This window comes from Macaca mulatta, chromosome 9 (assembly GCF_049350105.2).
Source record: "Macaca mulatta isolate MMU2019108-1 chromosome 9, T2T-MMU8v2.0, whole genome shotgun sequence".
Classification (NCBI taxonomy): Eukaryota; Metazoa; Chordata; class Mammalia; order Primates; family Cercopithecidae; genus Macaca; species Macaca mulatta.
This window is the reverse complement of record NC_133414.1, coordinates 12,363,736-12,377,452: the sequence shown is the minus strand read 5'-3', so window position 1 is coordinate 12,377,452 and position 13,717 is coordinate 12,363,736. Positions and strand designations below refer to the sequence as shown.

At 39.6% G+C, this 13,717-nt stretch overlaps 1 protein-coding gene across 8 annotated transcripts in view; it reads right to left on the bottom strand.

Moving 5' to 3' along the window:
- CELF2 (CUGBP Elav-like family member 2) overlaps positions 1-13,717 on the bottom strand; it is a 538,967-nt gene that overhangs the window by 492,480 nt on the left and 32,770 nt on the right. For 2 of the 8 annotated variants that reach the window (XM_077945723.1, XM_077945726.1), the window contains one exon: positions 13,048-13,180. The exons of the other annotated variants lie outside the window; for them this stretch is intronic. In XM_077945723.1, coding sequence (XP_077801849.1) covers positions 13,048-13,070 — 23 coding nt within the window. In that variant the 5' untranslated portion in view covers positions 13,071-13,180. The remainder of the gene's footprint in view (positions 1-13,047; positions 13,181-13,717) is intronic. 8 annotated transcript variants of the gene reach the window in all.

Genomic DNA, 13,717 nt, shown 5'->3' with positions numbered 1-13,717 from the left:
TTATTATTTTTTTCTTACGATTTCATTCCAGGGGAAGGCAGCAAAAGAATCACTGTTTTGGCCAGAAGTATTAATAAATACTCCTTATTTTTCTCCAGCTTTTTCAGACTCAATACTTTATCTGGCTCACATAGCGGTAGAGATTGCTTTCCCCTTGGTCTGAACGTTTTGAGAAAGGAACTTCATGGGACAGGATGATTTCAGGAAAGACATTTGACACAATAGGTTCCCCATTAAGTCTACTCTTATATATTGGTTAGAGGTCACAAATTATTTAACAGATAAGCTCTACTTGCGAGGACAAAAATAGCAGGACTGTGAGGCGGTAACAAAGATAGGAGCAAGGAAGTAAAAAAGTCAAGTAAAAAATATCACCAAGAGAATTCAGAAGCACCCGAGGTAGCACAGATTCCCATAGGTCAAAGGATCTTAGGAATCATTTAACTCATTTTTCCCTTATTCATTGTTCCCTTCCACAATATCTTACATAAGTGGTTTCTCAATCTTCTTCATACAACTAATGAAAAAAAACTCTTAGTAATTCTAAGACATTTACTACCATCAGTTTTCAAGGATACTCACTTTCATAATTTGCAAAAGGACAGCTGGGGCAGATCCAGAACGTATTCGGTGTTGGGGGGTGATTTGGTTTCAAAGCTCAAAATGTCGCCACCGCTTTAATACTCTTCTATCAGTAGATCAAGTAGGCAGAACATCAGTAAGGACATCAATGATCTGAACAGCATGGCCAACTTTATGTAACTGAATATATAGAATACTTCACCCACACACAGCAGAATATACATTTTTCTCAAAATCCCATGGAACACTCACCAAGATAGACCCCATTATGAGCCATAAAACACACCTCAAAAATTTCGACAAATAGAGACCATACAAAGTATGTTTTCAGGCCATAAAATAATTGTAGGTCAATAACAGAAAGATAACTGGAAAAATCTGTGACATGCAGCAAAAGCAGTGCTTAGAGGGAAATATATAGCATTATCTGCGTATATTAGAAAAGAAGAAAGGTCAATAATCTGATTGTAGCTTATGAAATTCAACTTAAAAAAGAACAATTTCAACCTGATACAAGTAGAAGAAAAGAAATAAAGAATGAGAGGAGAAGCCAATGATTGAAAACAGAAAAACAACGAAGAAAATCAATAAAACAAAAAGCCGGTTATTTGAAAACATTAATAACCATCTTTTTGTTGTATTGCTTTTCTTTGTTGTTTTCCTGTTGTTTTTCTTTGTGGAGACACAAATTGCCAATATCAGATATGAAACCTGGGTCATTATTACTAATCCTACAGACATGGAAAGGACATGAACAACCTTATAACTACAAACTGGATTACTTAGATGAAATAGACTGACTCTTTAAAAAACACAAACTACCAAAACTTACAGGAGAAACAGACAATCTGAATAGCCCTATATTTATTACAGAAATTAATAATTAACCTTTCTCCCCCCACCTCCCAGAGAAGTGTACCAGGCTGAGATGGTTCCGCTGGTGAATCCACCAACAATTTACTAAAGGAATAATGCCAGTTCTCCACATTTTCTTCCAGAATAGAAGCCAAAGGAGTGCTTCCTAAATCATTCTATGAGGCCAGCATTATTCTAATATCAAAGCCAAATGAACACAGTGTAAGAAAGGAAAATGACAGTCTAGTATCTCTCATGAACATATATGTAAAAATCCTCAACAAAATACTAGCAAATACAATTCAATAATCTATAAAAAAATTATATACTATGACCAAGTAGGATTTATTCCAAGTAGGCAAGGCTGGTTTGACATTAAAAAATCAATTAATGTAATCTACCACATCAACAGGCTAAAGCAGGAAACTCATGATCATATCAATTGATGCAGAAAAGGCATTTGAAAAATTCTAACATCCATTCATAAGAAAAAAACTCTCAAAAAAGGAATGCACAGAAACTTCCTCAATTTGATAAAGAGCATATATTTTAAAATCTATTGCTATTATCATTCTTATTAGTGATATCCTGAACACTTTCCCCCAAAGATCACGAATAAGGCAAAGATGTCCTTTCTTATCACTCTGATTCAGCATCATACTGGAAGTACTACTTAATAGAAAAAAATACAAGAAAAAGAAGTAAAAGCTATACAGATTGGAACAAAAGAAATACAACTGTCTTTATTTTAGATGACATAATTGGCAATGTAGAAATAATAAAGAATCTACAAAAATATGCTGGAACTAATCAGTAACTTTAGCAAGATTACAAGATACAAGGTCAATATACAAGTTAATTTTTCACCATATACAGCAATGAACAATTGGAATCTTCCAATTTGAAATGAAAAATACCATTTACAATCGTATCAGAAAAAATGAGAAATATTTAGATATAAATCTAACAAAATATTTATAGGACCCATATACAGAAAACTTCACAACACTGGTGAGAGAAATCAAAGAGAATTTAAATAAATGGGAAATAGTCTGGGCTCATTTTGAAAGTCTCAATATTGTTAAGATGTCAGTTGTTCCCAATTTGATTTATAGATTCAATGCAATCTCAGTAAGAATCCCAGCAAGTTATTTTGTGGGTATCAGCAAAGTTATTTTGTGGATATCAGCAAACTGATTCTAAAGTTTAAATGTAAACACAAGAGACCAAGAAGAGCCAAAACAATACTGAAGAGGAAAAACAAATGTGGAGGATTCACATTACCCAAATTCAAGACTTACTATTAAGCTATACTCATAATAATCAAGATAGTCAAAGAACAGACATAAAGATCAACATATCAGAATACAAAGCACAAATATGGAGAAACACAAATAGAGGCCATAGATTAAAAAAAAAAAAAGATGCAAAGGCAATTCAATGGGGAAAGAATGGTCTTTTCAACAAACGGTGCTCTAACAATTGGATATCCATATACATAAAAATGAACCTAGACACAGACCTACACCTTCCATAAAATTAACTCAAATATAAAACTATGAAACTTCCAAAAGAAAATCTATATATAACTTTGGGTTTGTTGATGAAGAGGATTTTTATACTGTATCAAACGCATGATATATGAAAGAAAAAAATTGACAATTTGGACCTTTTAGAATTAAAAGCTTGGCTTTGAGAAAGACACTTTTAAGAGAATCAGAACCAGAAATACCATTTGACCCAGCAATCCCATTGCTGGATATATATCCAAAGGATTATAAATCATGCTACTATAAAGACACATACACATGTATTTTTATTGCAGCACTATTTACAGTATCAAAGACTTGGAACCAACCCAAATGCCCATCAGTGGTAGACTGGATAAAGAAAATGTGGCATATATACAACATGGAATACTATGCAGTCATAAAAAAGAATGAGTTCATGTCCTTTGCAGGTACATGGATGAAACTGGAAACCATCATTCTCAGCAAACTAACACAGGAACAGAAAACCAAACTCAGCATGTTCCCACTCATAAGTGGGGGCTGAACAATGAGAACATATGGACACAGGGATGGGAACATCACACACCGGGGCCTGTTTGGGGGTGAGGGACAAGGGGAGGGAGAGAATTAGGACAAATACCTAATGCATGCAGGGCTTAAAACCTATATGACAGGTTGATAGGTGCAGCAAACCACCATGGCACATGTATACCTATATAACAAATCTCCATGTTCTGCATGTGTATTCCAGAACTTAAAGTAAAATTTTAAAAAAGAGAGAGAGAATCAAAAAAGACAAGCCACGGTCTGGAAAAAAATACATTTGCAAAATATGTATCTGATAAAGAACTTGTATCCAAAACATACAAAGAACTCTTACAACTCAGCAATAAAACAAACAAGTCAATTAAAAAATAGGCAAAATATCTGAATGATATAAAAGAAGACACATGCATGGCAAGTAAGTATATAAAAAGATATCCAATATCATTTGTCACTTGGGAAATGACTATTTAAATAACAACGAGATACCACTAAATATCTACCAGAATGACTTACATAAAAAAATTGGCAATGCCAATTGCTGGTGAGGATGCAGAGCAACAAAAACTCTCATTCACTGCTGGTGAAACACAAAATAACATACCCACTTTGGAAGACAGTTTGCCAGTTTCTCACAAAGCTAAACAGAGTCTTAAATTACGCTGCAGCAATCAGGCTCCTAGGTTATTTACCCAACTGATTTGAAAACTTATGGCCACACAAAAACCTGTGCATGAATATTTATAGCAGATTTATTCATAATTGCCAAAACTGGAAGCAACCAAGATGTTCTTCAATAGGTGAATGAAGGAACCAACAAACTAGTACATCCAGACAAAGGAACACTATTCAGTGGTAGAAAGGAATGAACTATCTAGCCATGCAAATACATAGATAAAACTCTGGGAAGTAGAAGCCACTCTGAAAAGGCTACATATTATATGATTCCACATATATGACATTCTGCATAAATCAAAATTACAACAACAGTTAAATATATCAGTGGTTGCCAGAGTTTAGGGTGAAGAGCTTGAATAGGTAAAGCACAGAGGAATTTTTAGGGCAGTGAAACTATTCTCTATGATAATATAATGGTGGATATGTGCCATTGCATTTGTCATTCAAACCCTTACAGCCTTATAGCACAAAGAGTGAACCTTAATTTGTGCAAATTTCAAAAAACATAATTCATAAGGTCTAGGAATCCCAGGGTGGATTTCAGAATGTCAAAAGAAAAGTCTGACTCTATTACAAACATTTGAAACAACCTCACCAAAGGGTATGAAGGAAAAAATACTCTTACTTAAGTAACTTTTGAAACAAGTGAAACATGTAAGACCAAGGACAAAAGATGCTGTACATAGCACTGCACTCTAGTTGATAAAGTTGTTTCTCAATGGAGTGTAGGTATGACTTAACATTCTGAAACCACTATACATGTGAAATTGAATGTCTACGTAAACGGATGGCATAAAGTGAGAGCCAGGTGTCTCACTGTTAGAGTGGGAGTTTCCAGATAAACAGGGAGAGAAGGTAATGGAATAGAGATGAAGACATCAGTATGAACTTATGTTAGCTTACTATTGATACAGAAGGTTACATGTAGAGATATTTAGGGATACATGTATATGCATGGGTTAATATATACAAATATTTCCTTGCTCTGTCAGCTGAGAGGGCCTAGATGCAATGACAACCCAGTAGCAATGACCACACTTCATGTCCAGGTCTTGGTTTCTAACATAATTTTTGTTTTTTGAGACAAGTCTTGCTCTGTCGCCCATGCTGGAGTGCAGTGGCATGACGTCGGCTCACTGCAACATCTGCCTCCTGGTTTAAGCAATTATCCTGCCTCAGCCTACTGAGTAGCTGGGACTACAGGCACCCACCACCACACCTGGCTAATATTTTTGTATTTTTTTTTGTTTGTTTTTAGTAGAGACGAGTTTTCACTGTGTTAGCCAGGATGATCTCGATCTCCTGACCTCGTGATCCGCCCGCCTTGGCCTCCCAAAGTGCTGGGATTACAGGCATGAGCCACCACGCCCGGCCTATTTTCTAATAAATAGAACCAGGACTCCCTAGAGAAATGGCTGATTCTAAGACAGGGGAAAGAAAAATACAAGATGTGCATCAAACATCTTGTTTTTGAGCAGGTAAGTAGTCAAAATATAACAAAACAAATAAAATCCACGTGAGAATGTGTCAAAGGACATATACATAGGAGACAACTGAACGAGAGCATCCCATGGCCAAGGACAGAACAATTCAAGCAACATAATTACGGAGTAATGAATTACAATCCAAACTATGAAATTAATATAAATTTGTGAGTCCATCTGATATAAATAAATAATTTAATACCGAAATAAATGGGAAATAAGAGACAAATCTTCCATGCAGAAGAATTCCAAATACTTCTTGTAGATATCCTGCCTTTAAGTAGGTGGAGCATAATTCTCTATTCCTTAATGTTGGCTGCACATTGTGACTTCTTCCCAAAAAGTGCAGTATGGGAAGAGGTGGGAGAAAGAATAACTTTGCAGTGGAGAAATGCGATCAACACCAGATGACCAAGGTGGACATCAACCATGAGAAGCCATGTTGATAGTACGTACACTCGATATAATGGGATGGGAATGGTGGTCCTTCACCTCTGTGCTCTTCCTCCCGCAAACCCATAATCCCAGTCTAGTCATGAAAGAAACATCAGACAAATTCCAATTGAGGAGCATTTGACAAAATATCTAAGCAGTCCTGCTCAAAACTATCAAGGTCATCAAAAGCAAGGGAGGTCTAAGCAACTGTCCCAACCAAGAAGAACCTAAGGAAACGTGACACTAAATGTAGTGTGACATCCTGGATGGGATTGGGGATGGAAAAAGGACATTAGGTAAAAAGTAAGGAAAACAGAATACTGTATAGATATTGGGTAATTAATATTGTATCAATATTGGTTCATTAATTGTGATAAATATACTATACTAACACAAGATATTAGCAATAGGGGAAATTGGATGTGGGGTAGATAGAAATTCTCTCTGCTATCTTTTCCACTTTTCTGTAAATCTACAACTATTCTAAAGTGGAAAAAAAAAAGTCTACTAAAAGCAAAACAAAACATGGGCATTGGGTCAGGATCTTGCACTTTGCCAGTACTTTTCCTGGGGATGGCATTTAGGGAGGTGTCTGAGGGGTCTGTTTTCCTTGACAATGACTCCAAAGCTGGGAATAATTGAGCAGAGAATGTCACCACCAGTCAGACCGTTAATACTTTGAACTAATATGCATAAGATTTCGTGTTGGGAAAATGCCAAGTATAAGGTCCATTATAGTCTAAGCTTCATTGAGACATGAAAGATACATGAATAAAAGCAGTATCTCATAAATGCCACTATAGGGGTGATGGAAGGTGCAATAAAAATTCTGAGGATGAAAAGATCACAGCAGTTGTATTAGTCTGTTTTCACACTGCTGGTAAAGACACACCTGAGACTGGGTCATTTATAAAGAAAAAGAGGTTTAATGGACTCATGGTTCCATGAGGCTGGGGAGGGCTCACAATCATGCGGAAGGTGAAAGGCATGTCTTACATGGCAACAGGCAAGAGAGAAAATGAGAGCCAAGTGAAAGGGGAAACCCTTTAAAAATATCATTACATCTCATGAGACTTGTTCACTACCACCAGAACAGTATGGAGGAAACCACACCCATGATTCAATTATCTCCCACCAGGTCCCTCCCACAACACGTGGGAATGATGGGAGCTATAATTCAAAATGAGATTTGGGTGGGGACACAGCCAAGCCATATCAACAGTCATGAATGACAACGTAGGAGTGGGGCACAAACGAGTGAGTGGGGAATTCCTGGTGTAACGGTTCTTGTAGGCAAAAGTGCAGAGGTAAGAAATATTTAGGATTAGTTCAATTTAACCAAACCAGTGTATTCATATGGTCAAGTTAAAATTGAGGCTACAGGCCAGATGTGGTGGCTGAAGCCTGCAATATCAGCACTTTGGGAGGACAAGGCAGGTGGATCACGAGGTCAGGAGGTCAAGACCATCCTAACATGGTGAAACCCATCTCTATTAAAAATACAAAAAAATTAGCCAAGCATGGTGGCACACGCCTGTAATCCCAGTTACTCGGGAAGCTGAGGCAGGAGATCAATTGAACCTGGGAGGCGGAGGCTGCAGTGAGCCAAGATCGTGTCATTGCACTCCAGCCTGGGCGACAGAGAGACTCCATCTCAAATAAATAAATAAATAAATAAATGAAAAATGAAAATAAGGCTAGATTCTATGTGACAGGCAAAAGGGAGTCTTCTATAATTTCTCAGTAAGAAAATCACAGAATTAAATAAAAATTTCAAGTAGTGATTTGCCTGCATACATTGCCTCTCTCCCTTTCAGTCCAATCCAGAAAGGCTTCATCAGCCTGGCCACCAATGCATTGGTTGTTATTGTTATCTACTTCAGTGTTGTCATATCTAACAGATACACTTGTAGTTTTATCTTTAGTCTCTCAGCTGAATTTGACACTGCTATTGATTGCTTTCCCTTGAAACAATGTTTTCTATCAGTGTCTGTAACACCACCCTTCCTGGATTTTCCCCTTCTCTCTCTGGCTACTCTTCTTTTGGCTGGTTCTTCTTTCTCTCTCCACCCTCTAGGTGATGTGGTTCTTCAGGTCCCCTCTCCTCCTTTCTCCTTTTCTTTTCCTATGTTTCTCCCTAGTTGACCTCATTTATCCCCATGGCTTGGTCTATTTCCATCAGTTTGATTTTTTATTCCACAATTCGTATGTCAAGCCCAGAATTCTTCTCTAACTTCCACTCTTATAGTTACAGCTGTCTATGGGACACCTATTCTTGGATGTCTAAGAATTATGGAAGAACTATCTCAATGTTGACATGTCCAAAATTGGACTTTCAACCTCCCCTCCCTCCACTTCGAATCATCCCCTAATCTTTCACATTTTTCCTAAATGGTGCTACCATCGCTTAGTTCCGTACAGAAAACTAAAAGTCATCCTTGATTCTGCCCTTGGCCTCACTGTCCCCACACCCCACCATCCAATCCAGCTCTATGGTCTTACAATTATGCATTTCTTCACACATTTTCGTCTATGTCCCCCATGAGATCATAAACTCCAGAAGGATACGCTATGCCTCTTTTCCTACTGTGGCACACAAACTGAGGGGCTGATACACAATAACCATGTGGACATTTAAAAATCAATCTGCTGGGCTGGGCATGGTGGCTCACATCTGTAATCCCAGCATTATAGGAGGCTGAAGGGGGCGGCTCACCTGAGGTCACCAGTCTGGCCAACATGGTGAAACCCCATGTCTGCTAAAAATACAAAAATTAGCTGGGTGTGGTGATGGGCATCTGTAGCCCCAGCTACTGAGGAGCCTGAGGGAGGAGAATCACTCGAACCTGGGAGGAGAGGTTGTAGTGAGCCAAGATCACACCACTGCACTCTAGCCCGGGTGACAGAGTAAAACTTTGTATCAGGAAAAAAAAAAAAAATCAATCTGCTGGAGCCTGTAATCCCAGCTACTCGGGAGACTGAGGCCACAGGGCTACCTGAGGCCAGGAGTTCGAGGTCAGTCAGTGCAACATGGCAAGACCACACCTTTACAAAAATAATAATAATAAAAAGTGATTAGCCGAGCACAGAGGCTGAAGTGAGCTAGGATTGCACTACCACACTCTGGCCTGTAAGACAGAGGGAGATCCTTGTCTCTAAAAATAACAATACATTAAAAAAATCCATCTGGCCACAAGGTGTACTGGCAGTTTCAAGATGCAAAGCTTAGTGAGGAGGCTAATGTTCCAGTCAGGCACCGTGTCCCTAATTTATACTCCAGCCTCCTATGTAAGAAAAATGGGAGGTAGAAAGGGCACAAATGTGAGAGACATTAAGAAGGTAGGAGAGACAGTATTTTGTTACCACTTTGATAAGAAAAGAGAGGGGAGAGGAGAGGGAACAAAGATGGTTCAAAGGTGTGGAGCTCGGGGAAACAGATCCACAAACCACTGAGAAAGGTGAGCCGGGAGAGGCAGCATGGGACAAGCACCATGAAGGCTGCCTGCTGGGAGCCTGTGCCATACGTGTGTCTGGCTTCCTCTTGTGCTGTTAATGACTTTTATAATTTTATTATCTATCACATCAAACCAAAGTTTTGTCTGAAGCGGGATGCTGAAGATTTCTGGTGAGCTTCCTCATTGTTATGCAGAGGAAAGGCTTTTGGGGTCAGGTGAAAAATTGGGTTTGACTTGCAGGATGGTCCCTACTAGGCATCTCTCGTAACAATGGTCATTAACCTCTGCAATCTTGGAATCTTCTGTAAAATGGGAATAACGACTTCATGCAGTTGTGAGAATTCTAGGGAATACACATGGTCTAGTCTGGGCTGGCACCTGTCCTGTGTTTTTGAGCCCAGCTCAACTATCATTCTTTAAGTTCGGGAGTACATGTGCAAGTTTGCTATATAGGTAAACTTGTGTCTTGGGGGTTTATTGTACAGATTATTTTATCATCCAGGTGTTAAGCCTAGTACCCATTAGTTATTCTTCCCGAGCCTCTCCCTCCTCCCACCTTCTACCCTTCGACAGGCCCCAGTGTGTGCTGTTCCCCTCTATGTGTCCCTGTGTTCTCATCATTTAGCTCCCACTTACACATGAGAACATGCAGTATTTGGTTTTCTGTTCCTGAGTTAGTTCACTAAGGATGATGGCCTCCAGCTCCACCTATGTCCCTGCAAAGGACACCATCTCATTTTTTATGGCTGCATAGTATTCCACGGTGTATACATACCACATTTTCTTTATCCAGTCCACCACTGATGGACATTTAGGTTGATTCCATGTCTTTGCTATTGTGAATAGTGCTGCGATGAACATACACGTACAAGTGTCTTTATGGTAGAATGATTTACATTCTTTCGGGCATATACCCAGGAATGGGATTGCTGGGTTGAATGGTGGTTCTGTTTTTAAGTCTTTTAGGAATTTCCACACTGTTTTCCACAATAACTGAGCTAATTTATACTTCCACCAACAGTGTATGGACATTCCCTTTTCTCTGCAACCTCACCAGCATCTGTCATTTTTTGACTTTTTAATAATAGCCATTCTGACTGGTGCAAGATGGCATCTCACTGTGATTTTGATTTGCATTTCTCTAGTGATCAGCGATGCTGAGCTCTTTTTTTCATATGCTTGTTGGCTGCATGTATGTCTTCTTTTGAAAAGCTCATGTTCATGTCCACTTTTAAATTCCTCATCATTTCTAACATGGGGCTGTGCACACACTGTTCTTATCGTCACGATTCACAATCCTTGATTATATTCCTACCTAGTTTCAAGGCACAGTGTGGGAATAAATGAGATAATGCTGTCTGCCGCTAATTATCTACTTTCTAGATGATTTGTGGCAAGGTCTTACTCTTGGCCTGGCCTCACCCTGACCCAAGGAGATACTGGACAGCTTCTCTGTACTGTCAATTAGTGCGTGCTATAGAAAAGGAGTTCACCTTGAGCATCAGTTTAATGAACACAATTGGTAAGGAAAAATACCAGGTACATTCCCAAATCAAGCATAAGTGCCTTTGAACATTACCTGTGGTTTTGAACTGAATCTGCTATTGCTCCGTTTACATTAACTAGGTTGATGAGAATGGTCTATGTGCTATAATGCTAACAGCCCATAATGCTAACAGGGCTTAAAGCTCTTTGGAGAGACGATAAGCCATAAACACAAGGCGTTGTCACAGAAGTTTTATGCATGAGAATGAATCCTCAAAAGTATGAAAGGTAAGAAATGACCTCCTTTCTCTGTGCTACATATTTTTCTTCATAGAGCTCACTTTAAAAATATACAGACATACATGTGTGCACATGCACACGCGTGCACGCACACACACACGCACACACCACACACACACACACACACACATACACACATACACGCACAGAGTCTTCTGTGTCTGTAGGAGGCTCAAAAACTTCAAAAATTGCCGGTTAGTACACCTGGCATTCAGAGCTCTAAAACGCTGTCCTAGGGTGATTCCTGGATATCTGAGAAAGCCGGTTTTCATAACAGAAGCATCTTATTCTTTACTGTTTGTAGTGATAGGCCAATTTTGCATTTTATCTTCTCTCCCCTCCGATTCCAGTGTAATGAATGCATGTTCTCAGGGGTTATTTATGCAAGTATTTCCATTTTAAAAACAAGACACTGGGGAAGAGAGAAGCAACTTTGAGACTACCACTAAGGACCCTAGGGAAAAGGTCCTGTAAATGGATCCAGGATGGGATTTCCACCCTGAATCATGACTGTTTAGTCAATTGATTTGATCGTCAATGTTTTATTGAACCAACTCACCTGCACACCCTTCGCAAAGCTATAATCAGTCTTCAAAAGGGTTATTCTCTCCTTTGTGCTACTATAAACATGGCACTTGTCCAGAAGTTGAGGTCCAGTGTGAAATGCAGAAGAACCTGGGCTATTTCCTGGTTTTTAAAAGTGATTCTTGTACTGTGGGTGATCCTACTTGTTTCTATATCTGGGATCTTCAGAAAGGCCCTGAGGATATTCAGTTCTACCTGTGAGTAGCTCTAGAATATCTGTGTTAAGACCATTTCCACAAAGTTCTCCAAATTGTTCTCTTGGCAAATATTTACTTATTTACTTATTTATTTATTTTTATTTTTATTTTTTTGAGATGGAGTCTCACTCTGTTGCTCAGGCTGGAGTGCAGTGGCATGATCTTGGCTCACTGGAACCTCTGCCTCCTGGGTCCAAGGGATTCTCCTGCCTCAGCCTCCTGATTGGCTGGGACTACAAGCACCTGCCACCACTCTCAGCTAATTTTTGTATTTTTAATAGATATAGGGTTTTACCACATTGGCCAGGATAGTCTCGAACTCCTGAGCTCAGGTAATCCGCCTGCCTCAGCCTCTCAAAGTGCTGAAATTATAGGTGTGAGCCACCACGCCTGGCCTTATTTACTTTTTTGAGATGGAGTCTCGCTCTGTCGCCCAGGCTGGAGTGCACTAGTGCAATCTCAGTTCACTGCAACCTCCGCCTCCTGGGTTCAAGCGATTCTTGTGCCTCAGCCTCCCCAGTAGCTGGGATTACAGGTGCACACCACCACACCTGGCTAATTTTTGTATTTTTAGTAGAGACAGGGTTTCACCATGTTGGCCAGGCTGGTCTCAAACTCCTGACCTCAAGTGATCCACCCATCTTGGCCTCCCAAAGTGCTGGGTTTATAGGCATGAGCCACCTTGCCCGACCGTAGTAAATATGTATTAAATGCCTACCATGTACCAGGCATTGTACTGGTTTCCCTTAGGGGAACATTAAGTTGGGAACAGGTTGATCAGGTAGAGGTAAGGCTGAAAGTTGATGTCAGGGGCCCCCTTGTCCATAGTGGAATGATGGCTGTCTTATATCCCTGGGGACAAGTCCAGAAACATTGATCTTGCCATCACATTCTCATCCCTGTTCTCAACACGTTCCCTGAGGATTTATTGGCTCACCTGTTTAGGTTGAGGGCCTTCATAGGAAGCTGATACACAACAGTCTGATGTACGAAGGGCAGCGTGGCTTTGGAAACCTTGTTCCAGAGGTGTTCTAGCTGCCCTTAGTGTGAGTCACAACCTTCAGCCAACCCTGAGGGAGTAAACACCAGGGAATCTGGGGTCATATTCAAGTGTCTCAGAACGCTTAGACACCATCCGAAGTCAACACTGGGTGACTCGTGGTTATTTAATGCTAACATACTTGAAATGCCCAACTGGAAATCCAATTCACTTCAGAATGTAAGAGCACTCCTTTCTTTGTTCTACAGGCTTCAGGAAGAAAATAAAAAGTTCTAGGATTCCACCATTTCCCATTTCTAGCACTTTTTGGTTTAATGTAGGCAATTCTCTCTCTTCCAGCCTCACACAAACCCAACATTCAAGCTAGTTTGAAGATCAAATGCAGAGTTAAGCAAGGCTGAAGTAATCAGAAACAGGGAATTGGATATGGTGACATCTATTGTTTTTAATGCACTGGACAAAAAGTTACAAGAGAGGATTCATTGACAGATGTGTACCACTGTGATAAAAACACGGTTTTGCAATATATTTGTGTTTTGCAGCTAGGCAACCAAAAATGACTAACACACAGGAAGTATGCAGTTGTGTGCTTCTTCCAGCCAAATTA